Consider the following 17,768-nt stretch of genomic DNA (forward strand, 5'->3'; position numbering starts at 1 on the left):
CAAATTTTTGTTAGGAATTATCAACTTGTAGTAAAATTGGTTGCATACATATGTTTTACAATTATTTCACAATATCAATTTTATTCTAATACACTGAAATACTTTGCATAATCGATATACTAAATAAACTAAATATATTTTATTTTATTATATTTACTGCAATTTCAAAGTTACAACTTTAAAAATCATACATTAAATTTTAACAAATCATGTGAACAAAGTAGAATAAGATTTTATTTTAGAAAATTGTAGATATATTATAAATACATGTCTACTACCTACTAATTACTATTAATTCTAAATGTATAAACTTTTCTCATATACAGCATGAGTCAGCTAAAACAGGTCAGTCGTATAAAACAGAAACTAAAGAATAATTTGAAAATTGTTTGTGGTAAATTTAATGTGTGGTGTCCTCTCATTGAATGCACGTTTTTTTAGGATTCTGTGAAAACCCTGTTAGGAGGTATTAATTAAAACAAGACGACAAAAAAATTGTACAAATTTGTACCTTTTTAGTTGAAGAATTATTCTATAAGTCGTTTTTATTCATAAACAGAGTCAAGTAGTGATCCTGTTGTCTTTTGTTTGAAATAAATGAGCCACATTGCTAAAATAATTCTTGAAAATTAGGGATTGTTTTGAGCAAATCTGTTTAATTTTCACCAAAACAAATTTACTAACGTTATTAAAAGAAAATATTTTCTTAACTGAATGAATATAAAAAGGTAAAAAATTACACAAAAAAATTTTTTGACGTCTTGTTTTAATTAATACCTCCTAGCAGGGTTATCATAGAATCCTAAAAAAATGTGCATACAATGAGAGTGTACTACACATTAAATTTACCACAAAAAATTTTCAAATTATTCTTTAGTTTCTGTTTTATACGACTGAGCTGTTTTTTAACTCAAGAGCGTATTCTGTAACTGCTCCCCTAAATTTTAAAGGCAGTTAAATTAAGTTATCATAGCAATGATCAACCTAGAACTAGAAATTTTAAATTTTAAAGGGCGCTAAAATCTTAACGCCCCTTTAAAAATTACAGAATACGCCCCTATGGCTGTATAGTTTTAGTTCTGTAGTTAATTGTGGGTTGCCTATATAAGGACAAATTATCTAAATTTCTAATGCAATATTTTTTTAAATGTTTAGACGTATTAAATATCGCCATTATAATTGAAAAATCAATTCCAATTGTTTCCTTATAAACCAAATCAACAACTTTATAAATGTGTACAGGAATGCAAATTATTTTTACATTCTTTTGTTAAGCGTTCTCGTTAAATTATCTAGCCATACACCTACCAGGTCTCGTAGTTATAAATAATTACTCGCACAGACTGCTCCTTTTTTCAAGTAAATCTTGCTTTACGTGCCTGCAGATTGCATTTTGTCATTCCCTGCTTTACTCAATTCCTTAAACAAAAATCACCCCTAAGTACTCCGCCACAAGGAGCACATTGCTTGGATAAATGATTTGACAACGTCTCTCAAAATTATACAATTCACAGTGAAGCATGCGCCAACATCAGCCGGCAAGTTTAGATGCGTTTCTGGTGTTTCTGCTTTACTTCGTGTTGGATGCTAAGGTAATGCGCTAGTGCTGCGTTATTTTTGCTGTGGTGTTTTTCATACGAACCAAAAAAACTCTTAACATACTGCTTTTCTGAAATTTCCTCTGGAATTTCCAAAAAAATATTTGTCTGTTCACGTCACGTCCCCCTCATAAGAAACATTGAAAGTAGCACACAGATAAGGAAAAAGTTCTACAAAAAAGAATATACGGACAACCACAACTTGTCTAGGTGAGGATTTTTTTTACAAGTATGATTTGTTCTTCCACCGTACAGTTGTTTTTTTTTTACAATTACGGTGGCAAGAATCATTCTGCTAATGTACCTATATGTCAGTTGTGTAACCTTATGCACTATATTTTTCTATAAATACATATCTCTGTTTTTGTGTTAATTTAAGTGCAGATCCGTGTTCGTACTATACCAATTTTAACTAATTCAATGAGTTTATATGCGAAGGAAAAATTGCGCAAGCCTCGAAAAATCAATAGTGGCAGTGGAGGGATCATTTTCTTTTATAGCGGCGTTTTGTTATTTCCGTTTGTACGGGTCATGTTATCAATGTTAAGAAACAATATTGTTGCAATTAAATTCACAAGAATAATTGCCAACCAAATGTTAACAATGCATACTTATGCATTAACTGGACGCAATTTATGCACACTTACTGCTTCATTAATGAAGGAAACCTTCTTGTATCATCCCATTCTTTTTTGAATTTAATTACATATAATGATTCTGTTTAATATTTTGTGTCACATCTGAACCTAAATATTATTCTAAGCGTGTACGTGAGCACGTAGTCTTCAGTCTAATAGGTGTGTTAATATATTTCTTTTATCACAAGTAACTAAATTAACATTAATGATACACTCAAGGCTTTTGTCAATCCACAGTCAAAAACAAATAGGAGTACAACTTTTTAAAGTGAGTATGTGCCACTTGTAACATGTGACGTTATTGGGTAATTGAGAATATGACCTTATTTGAAATTCAATTACTGCTATTAAATTCTTTAACAGGTGTAATAGCTCAGTTGTTGACCAAAGAAGAAGCTGGTTGTTGGGTTTTTTAAATTTATTTTTTAGATAGCCGTAATTCGTGACTTCTAATTGAAATTAAACGAAAAAACGTCACAATTGCCACGTACTGCTATGCAATTTAAACACGTTGCCAGTAGGTACATTGCCGAGTCATCGAGTGCAGTATGCATAAAATATGTAACACTTCTGTTATCTTATTCTAATTTCTTCAAAACCCGTAGATACTGAAATAGTACCTACAAATTTTGGCAGCGTGTTAATATAGAAATAAATAATTGTCGGCCTGATGCATCGCATTTGAGTTTATCGATACGGTTTATAAAAATATCGTATAATCAAAAAACCGTTTAATCACTTTTTTAATATATTCCAGAGATAAACACTGGATATTAATTAATTTAACATTTTCACTTCATCATTATTTATTTTATTGCTGATAATTTTGTAACAATGACTATAAAGCAAAAATATGTATTTAGCCGCAACGATTATTCTCACTAGCAACCAATAGAATTTTATGACTAATGCTTACATTTTGATTCAAGGAAACACGTTCAGGAACGTTAAAAATAAAAATTTTAATTGTTTTAATTGATGTTTGATTTTTGTACGTATGGACGTTATAAGGCTTTGGTAATTAACGGCCAAATAACAAATCAATTGCGTGTTAGCATTGCGATAGAGTGCAATTATAGATTATAAATCAAACAAAAAGAAAAAAAATAGTCATGATTCAGGAAAGATTTAGAAAATATGCACCAACTCGTTAATATTTCATTTTATTGTGTGAAAGAGGAGAATATTCGTGTCGTTTTTAGATAGTAATTATCTATCAGTAAAGTTACTTAGGAACTCTACCGCGCTTAGGGTGGTTCTTCGGAAAGTTTGCTTATCGGGTACATTCATACAGCAAACCAAATAAAGATAAAATTAATCTGCATGGCATATCTGCTAGGCATAATGCGTCCTTTCATGATAATTACAACAGGTTTCCGTTATATAACATCGATCATTTCGTAAATAACCCAACCAGAGTAAAGTGTCAACTTAAATTATACGTTTCCCAACGAAATGTCTTAAGTTACATTATATTAATTACACGTTTTGAGTCAACTAACGCTCTGGCACGTCACAGACATTGTTTTGCAAAAGTTTGTTGTTTCGGTCGCGATTGTGACGTTATTTTAGGTATTTGTGGACAGCTGCACTAGTCCTATTTTAAGTATCATCTTCTACTATATTTAAATCTACTTTCTTATGCTGACTATTACTACAGTTTATCACTGAACATTTCTGTCACATTGCCAAAAATTTGAAAACAAAGATCAAAACTTTCATAACATCTTTCTAAAATGAAATCTTGTCCCGGCTTCAGGAGGCAATTTTCCAATAACGTGAAGCATGTAAAGCCAGTCGTATTTGTTCGCGTTGTTTTGGGACAGAGTTGTGAAGCACCACATTTAGTACAAGCCCACTTGCAGTCATAAGTTCAAGGACTTTTATCCCCATGTTACTGAATAATCCTGCTAAATGCTTGACACTGCACCCCTCCAAACCCACCATTGGTCGATTTCCTGTCTGAACACAATGGTGTTTTAAGACATCCTTGTTTGTTTGTTGTAAGGCGATATTTTGCGATCGACGAATGTCACTAAAGCTTCTAAAAATGGGACTTGTATCTTGACACTAATTAATTGTTGGTGGCATCAAATAAAAACCGACGCGTCATAGTTTCTCTAATCAACGCTGACCTAGAATTAATCTTAGATAAACAAGGGATAATCAGCTAACCCCTGACTGTGACGCCTTTTTGTACTTTAATCTGCCCCCCTGCGAATGCGATTCCCTCGTCCACGTCTTTCCGCAATAATTTTTATCATCACGTGCTTAATAAGTTTTCCCCTATCTGCATGCATCTACAGCGTGTGTCGGCTTTATTGTTATTGTTGTGTAAGATTGTTATCGATCACAAGTTGGCAATTGACGAATTTCGGCGTTTAAAAAAAAATTCCGCGTAAAGAAGCATCACTCAGTAGACTCATGCTTTTGATAGTATTTTGTATAATCACGTTTTATTTGACGTCAATTATCATAAAATGTTTTCACATTGGAATTAAAAAATCCCACTCTGTATAAATTTAAAAATCCAATATATCACAAAAATAAACAAGATGCATGAATCTCCGATAATTTATTGCTACTAACTTGTAAATCAAGTCGGAAGCAGTTGCAGCTTTTATAGCATTTGCTTTTGTAGATGCACTGCTCGTTAAATTTTTACCGACACAAGCGTTATTTTCTACTAAACAATATAAAAATTAAGAAATACAGTTTTGTATGTTTTTTCTACCTAAAACGTTTGTAACTACATACTTATTATTACTTCTGTTTAAAGAAGTGTTCATACATATGTTTTCCATTCAGTCAAAGTACTACTAGTATAAACTTCGCTATAGCAATAAACACGAGTAATAATCGCCTTCAAGGGCAAGCGAAATATAATTGGTTCAAATTTGCACTCATGTTCAGATTGAAATCATTTTGTGGACATTTAATTGGAAGAGTAAACAAATTGGTCAACTGATTTATTCATAAACATCGACACAAACAGTCTAGACCAGGGCGGAGGCAATTGCATAATGTTGTAGTAGCAACATTGACATAATTTTCGATGCAGATAAGTTTTGATTTCTAAATATGTAATACTTTATCTCTAAAAATTTGGTGGGGAGCCTGAAAATACTACAGCGATATTGCTTAGTATAAATTAAAGGTTTGCGATATAAACTGCTAAAGTCGCTTGTTTGAATCGCGTAATGGTTTGTTAGTTACTACTACATACTACTAGTTATCTCCTAACAAGACAACGATACTGGTAAAGTAATTTTTTATTTCCTGGGTTCAACCTGGAGCGTCACGCTTTTAACAAGCCGTATTGAAATAATTTTGAGAGAAGCAATCGATACACTTTTCAATAGATTTAAAGTTAAGATTATCACTTTGCAAATAATTACACCTATTCCGCACATATGATTTTAAATGTGCTTATCGCCACTGTCGCAATTTTTGTAGTTTTACTTACTCATAGTAAATCATCTACTTAATCTTAACATGTTTCCCGAATCTGATGCCAACTATTTTATTTATTTAAATTTTAAATTCAAACCGGAAAAGGAAAAATTATGTCTGGTGCTGGAGTCGCGCCAAATATTGTAAACAAATAAAGCCAGACATGATCGATTCTTCCAAACTAAAGCTTAAAGTTCGAACCGATAAAATCTGATATAATAAGTGGTTCTGAAAATCACTTATTGATTACACAATCGTAATATCTTTTTCAAAATGAATTCTTTCAATCTCAATCTGAAACTCTCAGATCTCATTCAAGGTTCATGCAAATTTATAAACTGGCACATGTGCGTTGAACCTTTGGAAATATTTTTAGTTGGTCGTTCACTGACGAATTGTTTATATAAATCGACGCTCACGAGGGTGAGTTTCGTTCAAAGAGGTGACAGTTGCCAAATACAAAATTCCGAAATGAAAAGTGTCGAATTTCAGCGTTGATTAGTTTTGGTCTATTTGTGAAGCTTTAACAATCATCAATGAAATTTAATCAGACTGCGATTCCGTAAATATTGCGCTTTTACCAGTATTATCTCGTATTTGGTGCGTTAGAACACTTATTACTGATAATATTTTTATGACAGTTTTGCGATGATAGATGACCAGGAGATTTTCATACAATATTGTCGTTCACATCACTCCAAATATTCTTTTAGCAAACACGACCCAGTTTCGCAAAATCTTTTAGAAAATTATTATATTTAAAACGGAACTAAAAATAACTTTAGACACGCAGAAGCGACAAGACAGCGCTATATAATTTAGTATAATCATTTTTAACACAAACATTTTAATAGATCTTTAACAAAGTTTTCTTGCGGTCTTTTGCAAATCAATAAAAATGAATTTTTACGCAGTAAAATAATATTTTTCTCTTTTACGTCGCCATCTGCATTTAAAAATGTCTGCGGTTAGATGTATCAAATTTATTTTACATCAACGATACAAATTACCGTTTCAAATAGTTTTTTTTCTTACCACAACTCTTCGTCATAACCAATACAAACTAGTTCGAGAAGGTGTTGCTTGATTTTTCGTTTTCTTATCAGTTACACTGTCATTAGCACTCAGTGCTTAATTTCAATGCTCGTGGAAAGAATTAACGTAAACGTAGGTGACTTTTTTTAAACGTACACAATAATTTACACCATCTTGTAATAATTGTGTTGGTTATTTACGATTTTTCAGGTTCATGAAAGCTCAGACTTTATGATATAATCACTTTAGATCCATATAGTGCATTGCACATTAAACTAAGCTAACGAGAACAGCGTCGTAAATTATCATGTCCCTGTTTGCAAATGTCATTAGCTTTAAGTACATATCTTGCACTTGTAAGGAATTACGGTAAATTTGTGCACATTAGACAATTTTGTTTTTTGAGAATGTATTACTCTTCTTATGATAAGAATAGGTTTCACAAGGTTTTAAACACATTTTGAGAGCAGTCCAAAAATTATAAAATATTTCATCCGCCTGATTATTAGAACAACATACGTACGTCACTTTTTAAAATGTTTCACAATCGCTATTAATAAATGTTATATAAGTAAGTATATTTGGACCAATCAATTTCATTGTAGTTTTCTGGTTTTTATTGAATTGTTGAACTGTTTTGAACCGTCGATATTTATTTAAACGTCGTTCAAGCTCATAAATTTATTCGCCTAAAATCAAACATCTGACGTTAATCGTTGTCTTTATATAAAGCAGCAGAGTATGATATGATTCGCATTAGATGCGATCACGGAGTTAAAAGATTTTGAAGCTAATTTGTAGATAACATCACGTAAAAGCGATGTGATGGCTGTCACGTGAATCCTAATTAATCTAATATTTTCGTCAAGAGTAAGTTTGATTTTCATCGTTTAAATGTTCAGATAAAATTTTAAATCATTATTTAAACAGATAGTTTACAGGTGGTACTTCAGTTTATTCGACAGAATGGCGTTTAAATGATTTTGATTCGATTTTGCGCAACTTTTACATTCTGAAAGTGCAAAAAACTGAAATTTGAAAGTAGGAAATCTTGTTTTAGCCGAACGAGAACGATATACCGAGCGATCATTTAAAAAATAAATCGAGTTTGCTTTGGAGCCTATGCTATAGCATGGGTTGCCATAGGTAACACGCCGACTCGATTTATTTTTAATTGATCGCACCGTACTTTTGTCTCTTTGGAACCGCTAGCGCACACATTAGTGGACTAATATTTATTTTGAAATTAATTAATTGTTTATGGCTGCACCCTCTGTCGGACTGCCAAAATGGAATTTGCCCGTGCATGCACACTCCATTACACCTCTAATTTACGATAGTGTCATAAAAATTTACACAACTTGCAAAGCCATAAACACATAAACTATGATAAAGTCGATAATTTATAAGTACCTTAAGTTGAAAATAAACCGCCTGGAATATGTATGTGTTTTTTTGTTGCAGTGGTTAAATGGCTGAAGCGTGGCAAGGTCCGCCAAAACAGGGCTTGTACGACCCTCAGTTTGAAAAGGAAGCTTGTGGTGTCGGTTTCATAGTTGCCATAGATGGTCGTCGTTCCCATAAGATAGTTCGCGATGCCCAACGTCTTGCCATTTCTATGAACCATCGTGGCGCCTGTGCCTGTGACAATGACACCGGAGACGGCGCCGGAGTCCTTACTGCCATTCCACATGAATTCTATTCCGTCAAGCTTAGGTAGACATTTCTGTTGTAAATGTACCAATAGCAACAAACACCTTCGCAGAGCACTGCGACGCCAACAAACAATTCGTACAAAACATCCTTTCCTATCACACGTGGGACCTCACAACCGACATAATTCATTTTTTGTAATTTCATTTAGGGCTCCCAACAAATAAAAAAATCCAATGCTTTCAATCACACAATTTTAACCTAGTTGTCGAATTGAAAACGCCCTGAGCTCAATGGAATATGCAATTTAAGAGTTTCATTTATGGCTCTGGCAAAGCGAGAAGACCATTTATACGCTACAAAAAATCCAATTCTCCGTTTTTCTTGTCGCGGTAATGGACGTGCGTGACGCTTTCGGAAATAAAAAAAAATGTTCAAATCAAATTTTGATGCAGTAATAAGTACACTTTTTTATTCGAAAGAGAACCTTCAACTTTGTACCAGATACTCCTGGGTTTTAAACACGCAAGCAAAAATCGATCAGTATTTCCGACTAATTGTAAATCCTGCGTATTTTTATTGTACATACCACTAAAAATCATAATTAACATTACTGATCTATTGTGTAGTTATCTTAACTGTTTGACATTTCTGAACTGTTATAAATATTTATAAATCCATGTAAATTTATATTTTTGCATTGTTGATCAAATAAGGAACTTACTCGTCGTAACATTTCTAATGACATTAATAAAATATTGAAGATTTTCAACCCACAAAAATAGTTCGCTATAAATAACCTGACATTTTCTGTGAAAATTTTAACAAATCCAGTGCTTTGAGAGAACAAGATATACCTACTTGAGAAGCGTCTGCGAAAATTTGCTTTGACGAATTGAAAGACAATTACGTGTTATTCAAAACAGTGTCGAGACAACAATTTGAATGTTATGGTTTTGATTTATTTTTATTTGTAACCGATGACACCAAATTAAAGTCCGTCTGTTATTTAACAAAAAATAAGTTGTAGACAGAGTAATATGTATTTATTATCACGACCCGCCAAACAAACACAAAACTTTAATCTACATAATTGAATTAATCATCTACGACTCAATTACATGAAGTGTTTAAAAATATTTATTTTGATATTTTCACGTAATACATTGAGTAATAACAAATAGTTTTACTAATGCAGATGTCCTTGAAACACGAAATTGATAAGACTTTAATAATATTATTATAAATTGTTTTACTACATCTATAAGCACGTGAATATCAAGTGAAGCGGAGTGCAACCATAAAAAGTACTGCGTTTCAGTTTATTATTACAAGAAACAGCGATTCTTAATTAATTCGTTTATTTCCAAGTCATTGGTTTTACACGCAAGTGAGATGTACAAAAAGCCTCAAGATCTCGGTTTTATGGAATGTACTGACAGCATCCTTGAGTTTACAATGCTTGCATAATAATCAAGATTATTTAACAAGCAAAGGAAACAACTTGTTATTTTAATTTGATTTGCAGAGATGAGCAAAACATCGAGTTGCCTCCGTTCGGCAAATATGCAACTGGTATCTTCTTCGTGGATAAACTTAACCACCAAGAGTCCGAGTCGAAGTTCGCGGCCTTGGCAGAGGAACTGGATATGTCCGTGTTGGCTTGGCGTACCGTACCAACCGACAATTCCTCCATAGGCACAGTGGCAAAAAATACCGAACCTTTTATGAGACAAGTAAATTAAACGAGACATCATTTTTTCTGTAATAATTTGTCAATTTGACCAGGTTTTTGTGATTGTGAAGGGCGATGTGCCCGATGAGGAGTTGGACAGACGTTTTTTCATCTTGCGTAAGCGTGCCAGCCACACCATTCCTTCCGCCGGAAAGAGATTCTATATTTGTTCATTGAGCCAAAGAACTGTCGTTTACAAGGGCCAATTGACGTCCGATCAGCTGTGGGCTTACTTCCCGGACCTTGCCGACCCACTCTACGACACCTACTTGGCTCTGGTTCATACCAGATTCTCAACAAACACTTTCCCCAGCTGGGAAAGAGCTCATCCACTCAGGTAACATCGATTTCCCGTCGCTTGTCTGTTTTGACGTCTATGTTTGATTTAGAATGCTGGCTCACAATGGCGAGATTAATACCTTGCGCGGAAACGTTAACTTGATGAAAGCCAGAGAAGGTGTGATGTACAACGACGACTACGGCGAGACCCTCAAGAGCTTGTACCCCGTCGTGGAACCCAATTTGTCGGACAGCGGTTCAGCTGACTGCGTCCTGGAATTCCTGGTTCACGCAGGCAACCGCAAGTTGCCGGAGGTACAAATTAGACGCCGAGTCCACCACAGAATTTATTTTGAAATTTGTAGGCCGTGATGATCATGGTACCGGAAGCCTGGCACAACGACCCAACCATGTCGGAAGAAAAGCGCGATTACTACCATTGGGCCTCTTGCATCATGGAACCGTGGGATGGCCCCGCTTTGATCTCCTTCACCGACGGCCGCTTCATCGGTGCCATCCTCGACAGAAACGGTCTACGTCCCGCGCGCGTTTACATGACCAAGGACAACATGATGATCATGGCCAGCGAGGTAACCGCCCAAAAGAAAAGTTACAATTGTTGCTCACAGAACGTGTCTAGGTTGGCGTCTACGAAGTGGATCCGTCGCAAGTCATCCTGAAAAGTCGTCTCAAACCTGGAAGGATGTTGCTCGTCGACACTCGAGAAAAGTGCGTCATCCAAGATGTGGAATTGAAACAGCGCATTGCTAGATCTAGGCCCCACTCCGAATGGCTGAAAGAACAGGTAATTTCAAAGAGAAGTCTCGTTGGTCATCACAAACGATGCGGATTTACCCAATAATTTTCTATTAGAAACCAATGAAAATCTTTGATATTAATCATAATTTGTTTTTGCATGTTTGGCGATCTACAGATGGTGAGTGGAGTGGTTATGGGTCTTGATTCTTAGTTTTTAAAGCTTCCAATTTAAGTTTTGCCCAGTGGTTTCTAGTCAGTTGTAATTTATTTTTCTGTTCTTTTGTAACTAACGCAAACCTTGACACAAGTTCGTAGTTGATTTCAGCGTACTAATGCAACCGTAGAAATTAATTCCACCGTTTGTGCTCACTATTCCCGTTCCGTACCTGTCCATTCGTACACTAATTTTTATTTAATTTAGATTACAATGGAAGAACTAAGGAAAGCTCATCTGGAGGCGAATCGCCCTGCCAAGCCGAAATATGAACCTAGTGGACTTGGGGACAAGAGATTATCTCTGTACGGATATTCCACTGAAACAGTCCACATGTTACTCATACCAATGATTAACAACAAGTGAATGCTTCAGTTGATAATCCTTTTCGTGTCTTTAACGCGTAACATTTTAGGAAAGAAGCATTGGGTAGTATGGGCAATGATGTCCCCCTGGCGTGTCTTTCAACTTTTGCTCCCCTTCTCTACGAGTATTTCAAACAACTCTTTGCTCAAGTCACAAATCCTCCGATAGACCCATTTAGAGAAAAAGTTGTTATGTCTTTGCAATGTCCAATTGGACCTGAAGCGAACATCTTGAAGCCAGATCCGAAGCAAGTCCACCGTTTGTGGTTAAAGCAACCGGTGATATCCATTGCTGATTTGGATGTCTTAAAGCAGACAACTCACAGGAACTGGAGCGCACACGTTATTGACATAACCTTCCCTGCTGAAAGCGGAGTTTCAGGATATTTGTCAAAATTGCAAAGCATCTGCGAGGAAGCTCACGTGGCCAGCGAAAGCCATGAAATCATAATTTTATCAGATAGAAATATAGGAACCGATCGTGTCCCAGTCAGCAGTTTGTTGTCGCTAGGTAAGACCATTGTTCTTTGAAGAATTGGGGGTTAATGTGACGCTTCAGGTGCGGTTCATCACCACATGATCGAAATGCGTTCCCGAAAGAAAGTCGCTTTAATTGTGGAGAGCGCCGAAGCGAGAGAAGTGCACCACATTTGCGTTCTTCTTGGCTACGGGGCAGACGCCATCTGTCCGTACCTAGCTCTCGAATTGGCGTCAAGTCTGCGAGATCAGGGAATACTTGACACTTCGCTTACAGATGAGGCAATTTTCCAGAACTATGCCCAAGCTATGCAAACTGGCATCAACAAGGTGATGGCAAAAATGGGAATTTCAACTTTGCAGTCGTACAAAGGTGCACAGATTTTCGAAGCAGTCGGTCTGGCGGATGACGTTATTGACAAATGTTTCAAAGGTAAAGACAAGATTAAAGTCGATGTTCTTGTTGTAAAATGCCCCTCTAGGAACACCGTCTCGTATTGGAGGCGTCACTTTGGAGACCCTCGCTCAAGAATCGTTCGAGAGACACCGAAACGCATATTGCGTGGCTCCAGACGCACTGATATTACGCGACACCGGAATTTATCATTGGAGAGCTGGAGGCGAGAAGCATCTTAACGAACCTGCAAGTATTGCGGCTCTGCAGGTACATTGCAACAAAATTCTTTGATTCAGTTCACGACAACGTGATTTCTAGGAGTCCGCCATCAACAAGAATCAATCCGCTTACGACAAATTCAAAGAATCTACGATGGAATCTGTTAGGAATTGTATGTTGCGAGGCCGCTTCGAGTTGCGAACTTTAGATCAACCCCTCCCGCTTGAGGAAATTGAACCGGCGTCAGAAATCGTGAAGAGATTTGCAACAGGCGCCATGAGTTTCGGTTCCATCAGTCTGGAAGCGCATCAAACTCTAGCAATCGCCATGAACAAAGTAGGCGGTAAAAGTAACACCGGTGAAGGTGGTGAAGATCCGGAACGTTATCTGGATCCACAGAAACGATCTTCCATTAAGCAAGTGGCTTCTGGTCGATTTGGTGTCACTTCGTCGTATTTGGCACATGCTGATGATCTCCAAATCAAGATGGCGCAAGGTGCCAAACCGGGTGAAGGTGGAGAGCTTCCTGGGTAAATGTAGATGGAGTGAATAGACTGAACTGGTTAGCTAACGTATATTTTCAGTTACAAAGTGTCGACAGATATTGCCAAAACTAGACATTCAGTGGCGGGAGTGGGATTAATATCGCCGCCTCCGCATCACGACATCTACTCGATTGAAGATCTTGCTGAGCTCATTTACGATCTGAAATGCGCAAACCCGAAAGCCCGAATTTCAGTGAAGCTAGTTTCAGAAGTGGGGGTAGGGGTTGTGGCTTCTGGTGTTGCCAAAGGCAAGGCGGAACACATTGTAGTTTCCGGTCACGACGGCGGTACCGGTGCCAGTTCTTGGACCGGCATTAAAAACGCAGGTTTACCGTGGGAGCTCGGCATTGCCGAAACTCACCAAGTCTTGGTTTTGAATAATTTACGATCCAGAATCGTGCTCCAAGCCGATGGCCAAATTCGAACAGGTTTTGATGTGGTCATCGCAGCTTTGTTGGGAGCAGATGAGATCGGTTTCAGCACTGCGCCTCTAATCGTAATGGGTTGTACTATGATGCGAAAATGTCATCTAAACACTTGCCCAGTAGGTATCGCCACCCAAGACCCCATTTTACGAAAGAAGTTCACAGGACAACCGGAACACGTCATCAATTACATGTTCATGTTGGCTGAGGAAGTCAGGCAGCTGATGGCGAAACTGGGAGTTCGCACTTACCAAGAACTTGTCGGTCGCACCGACCTCTTAACGGTCAACGAAAGCGGCTCAGCTAAAGCTAAAATGCTCAATCTCAACTTGATTCTGCAAAATGCTCTACACATGCGTCCAGGGGTTAACATCAAGGGCGGCTCGGAAGTGCAAGACTTCCAGCTGGAAAACAGACTAGACAATCTCCTGATCGAGAAGTCGAAAGGCATACTTGACGGCACCGAGAAGAGCATCGACATCGAGATGAAAATCACCAACGAATGTCGAGCTTTCACTTCAACTTTGAGCTACCACATTTCTTGGTAAAAATCTGATTCGGTGCGAATTTTCCACAATTCATTCTTCTCCTTTTAGCAAATACGACGAACAAGGCTTACCCGACGACCAACACATTAACATTAGACTAACAGGTTCTGCGGGTCAAAGCTTCTGCGCATTTTTAGTCAAAGGCATCACCGTAACTCTAGAAGGAGACTGCAACGACTATGTCGGTACGTTTTTTTCCCCAATGCAGCAACAACAATTCCAACGTTCTTCGTTTTGCAGGCAAAGGTCTGTCGGGTGGTGTGGTTGTAATATACCCTCCCAAAACTTCTTCCTTCGAATCTCACTTGAACGTGATCGTGGGCAACGTCTGCTTGTACGGGGCAACCTCTGGTCGCGCCTACATGCGTGGAATAGCGTCAGAGCGTTTCGCTGTGCGCAATTCTGGTGCCATCGCGGTCGTAGAAGGTGTAGGAGACCACGGTTGCGAATACATGACGGGTGGTGTCGTTCTAATTTTGGGTCTAACTGGAAGAAACTTCGCTGCTGGAATGTCCGGCGGCATCGCGTACGTCTGGGACATCGACGGTAAATTCTCCACTAAATGCAACCCAGAACTCGTCGAACTGTGCAAACTCGAAGACAAAGACGACGTGGAACTGATCAAGACTCTTTTGCACGAATTCAAGGAACTAACTGGAAGCTTGGTCGCCGACCAACTCATTAACGAATTCGAGGAGCGCAGAAAAGAGTTCGTGAAGGTGTTCCCGTACGAGTACCAACGCGCTCTCAAACAGAAAGCTATCGAACAGGCTGTTGTTAACAACGTGCAGCAGAATCACGAGCCCAAAATTAAAGACATCGAGGATTCTGTTGCTGACTTGGCCATCGAGCAAAAGAAACTGGATAAAGTCCGGGGATTCATGAAGTACCCCAGAGAAACTGGAATGTACAGACCGGCCGAAAAGAGAATGAAGGACTGGGATGAAATTTACAACTTCGGTCATGTTCGCAAAGGTTTGAGGGTTCAAGCTGCTCGTTGCATGGACTGTGGTGTACCTTTCTGTCAGTCCAACTCGCATGGTTGTCCCTTGGGCAACATCATTCCAAAGTGGAATTACCTCATCTTCCAGAATCAGTGGAGACAAGCTCTCAATCAGCTCCTTCAGACCAACAACTTTCCAGAGTTTACCGGAAGAGTTTGTCCAGCGCCGTGCGAAGGCGCTTGCGTTCTGGGCATCTCTGAACCCAGTGTTACCATTAAAAATATAGAGTGTGCCATTATTGACCACGCATTCGAAAACGGCTGGATCACTCCACAAATACCCCAGGTCAGAACTGGAAAGCAAGTTGCTGTCGTGGGATCAGGTCCTTCAGGACTGGCTTGTGCCCACCAATTGAACAAAGCCGGTCATTCGGTCACAGTTTTTGAAAGAAACGACCGAGTGGGAGGTTTACTGCAGTACGGAATTCCTACAATGAAGCTGAGCAAAACTGTTGTCCAGAGAAGAGTCGATCTCTTAGCAGCTGAAGGAGTTGTATTCAAAACTAACGTCAATGTCGGTAAAGACATTTCCGCTAAAGAACTGAGCGAGGAATATGATGCTGTGGTACTTTGTACTGGAGCCACCTGGCCGCGAGATCTTCCTCTACCAGGTCGCCAACTGAACGGAATCCATTTCGCGATGGAATTCTTAGAAAGTTGGCAGAAGAAACAATTAGGAGCCACTCATAACTGCCCTCATGCCAAAGACAAAAACGTGATAATCATCGGAGGCGGTGACACCGGCTGCGACTGCATCGCAACTTCGTTGAGACAAGGCGCTGCTTCCATCACCACTTTCGAGATTCTACCAGAGCCGAGCCCCAAGAGGACTCCCGATAATCCCTGGCCCCAGTGGCCGAGAATCTTCAGAGTAGACTACGGACACGAGGAGGTATTTCGAACGATCCATTTCTCATACTCGGTAGATACGTTTGTTTTGCCCTCAGGTCAAAGTACGCTTCGGAGGCGATCCAAGAGTCTTCAGCATCCTGACTCAAGAGTTTACCGACAACGGCCAAGGGCAGGTTAGCGGTGTGAAGACAGTCAACGTCGAATGGACCAAAGATGACAGCGGCAGATGGCAGATGAACCAGGTACCGGGAACTGAAAAAGTCTTCCCCGCCGATCTGGTCCTGCTCGCCATGGGTTTCCTGGGTCCGGAACGCGCCATCGGCGACCAGCTCGAGCTCAAGCTTGACCCTCGTTCCAACTTCAACACCAAGGACTACAAAACCAATTTGCCGAACGTTTTTGCCGCTGGAGGTAATAATACCGTTAAAAAGTGTTGCCAGGTTTTTATAATTGCTTTCAGATTGCCGCCGCGGTCAGTCGTTGGTCGTTTGGGCCATATCCGAGGGCCGACAAGCCGCAAGAAAAGTGGACGAATTCCTCAACCAAGGACACACCGTGCTGCCGGGTCCTGGTGGTATTATTCAGCCTAGCTCGAGCGCCGTGGCTTGTCCCGTCTAAATGATCAAGAGGCTGATTAATTGTCACACTTTTTTCGCTTCGCGTTTGATTTTTTGCCAATGAAGTTACTGTTGCAATTGTTACCAATTGATGTGTTAATGTTATATAATATGTGGGAAATTCTAATGTACTGTGACCAACATATCGTTTTTTTGCTTTTACGTAACTCACACACACACACAAATCTTGGTACCTCATTACTTCAACGGATTACAGTTTTAAACATATCTAATCTAAATCAGGTAAATCAGCTCAAATATGTTTATAAAACAATTAAAAATAAATTTCATTCGCTTAACCATGAGTAGATTAACAGGTAGCAAAATTTTAATTAGTTTCCAATATCTAGCACCTTTATGATAGCCTTAGTTTAAATGACAATAACATAATTAAAATGTGATGAAATAGTTTTAGGAAGAGAAATGCAGCGAAGATTGAATTTAAAAACACTAGATTGATAAAAACCATTGGCCAAATTGTTAGCACTGAAAAATATTCACAGTAAAAAAGTATTACTACATTCACGTGTACTGTTTTTTTATTCTTGTTTTTTTACACAAATTTGTTTCATGTCTAAAATGTTGTCAAATGCGTACCTATTCACAATTCATTTGTGTAATTTGTACTACACCTGATTAGGAATTTGTTTGTACGTTTTTCTTTTATTTTTATAAATTACAAACCAACCTTGTGAACGGTTCTTTATATGAATTCTATAAAATTCTTTTGTCTGTTTTAAGACTGTATTTTTGCTAAATAAATATTTTTTGTTAGAACATAAATATAGATATATTCTGTTCGATTGGCAACAATCGATAATGTAGTCAATATTATTCAATAAATAGATGTTGTTACAGCAAATTTGATTTTTGCGTAGACGATTGTTATGTGCAATAGTTTCGATGTGTTAGGATTACGCTGGGAAATCACCAATGCCGACGTTGCAAATATTATT

General features: G+C 38.0%; 1 protein-coding gene across 3 annotated transcripts; it reads left to right on the forward strand.

Annotated features, from left to right (window-relative positions):
• The first annotated feature begins 1,533 nt into the window (after positions 1-1,533).
• Positions 1,534-17,674, forward strand: LOC138131751 (uncharacterized). 3 transcript variants are annotated; one of them, XM_069048938.1, is made up of 17 exons: positions 1,541-1,808; positions 8,189-8,440; positions 9,906-10,113; positions 10,166-10,449; positions 10,502-10,706; positions 10,757-10,981; positions 11,032-11,196; positions 11,572-11,726; positions 11,780-12,240; positions 12,289-12,639; positions 12,689-12,870; positions 12,922-13,352; positions 13,407-14,336; positions 14,389-14,525; positions 14,581-16,235; positions 16,291-16,606; positions 16,656-17,674. In XM_069048938.1, the coding sequence occupies exons 2-17, from the start codon at positions 8,196-8,198 to the stop codon at positions 16,811-16,813; spliced, it is 6,108 nt and encodes a 2,035-aa protein (XP_068905039.1). In that variant the 5' UTR covers positions 1,541-1,808; positions 8,189-8,195; the 3' UTR covers positions 16,814-17,674. The 3 variants fall into 3 exon arrangements, with proteins under 3 accessions (XP_068905041.1, XP_068905039.1, XP_068905040.1); XM_069048939.1 differs by lacking the exon at positions 1,541-1,808 and adding an exon at positions 5,339-5,495; XM_069048940.1 differs by lacking the exons at positions 14,389-14,525; positions 14,581-16,235; positions 16,291-16,606; positions 16,656-17,674 and having other exon boundaries at positions 1,534-1,808; positions 13,407-13,863; positions 13,916-14,152.
• Positions 17,675-17,768: the final 94 nt, after the last annotated feature.

Source organism: Tenebrio molitor, chromosome 5, assembly GCF_963966145.1.
Source record: "Tenebrio molitor chromosome 5, icTenMoli1.1, whole genome shotgun sequence".
Lineage (NCBI taxonomy): Eukaryota > Metazoa > Arthropoda > Insecta > Coleoptera > Tenebrionidae > Tenebrio > Tenebrio molitor.

Coding starts and splice junctions, on each gene's coding strand:
- LOC138131751 (XM_069048938.1), top strand. CDS start 8,196: ATGGCTGAAGCGTGGCAAGGTCCGCCAAAACAGGGCTTGTACGACCCT. Junction 10,982..11,031: donor TGATGATCATGGCCAGCGAG/GTAACCGCCCAA, acceptor GAACGTGTCTAG/GTTGGCGTCTACGAAGTGGA. Junction 12,241..12,288: donor CAGCAGTTTGTTGTCGCTAG/GTAAGACCATTG, acceptor GTGACGCTTCAG/GTGCGGTTCATCACCACATG.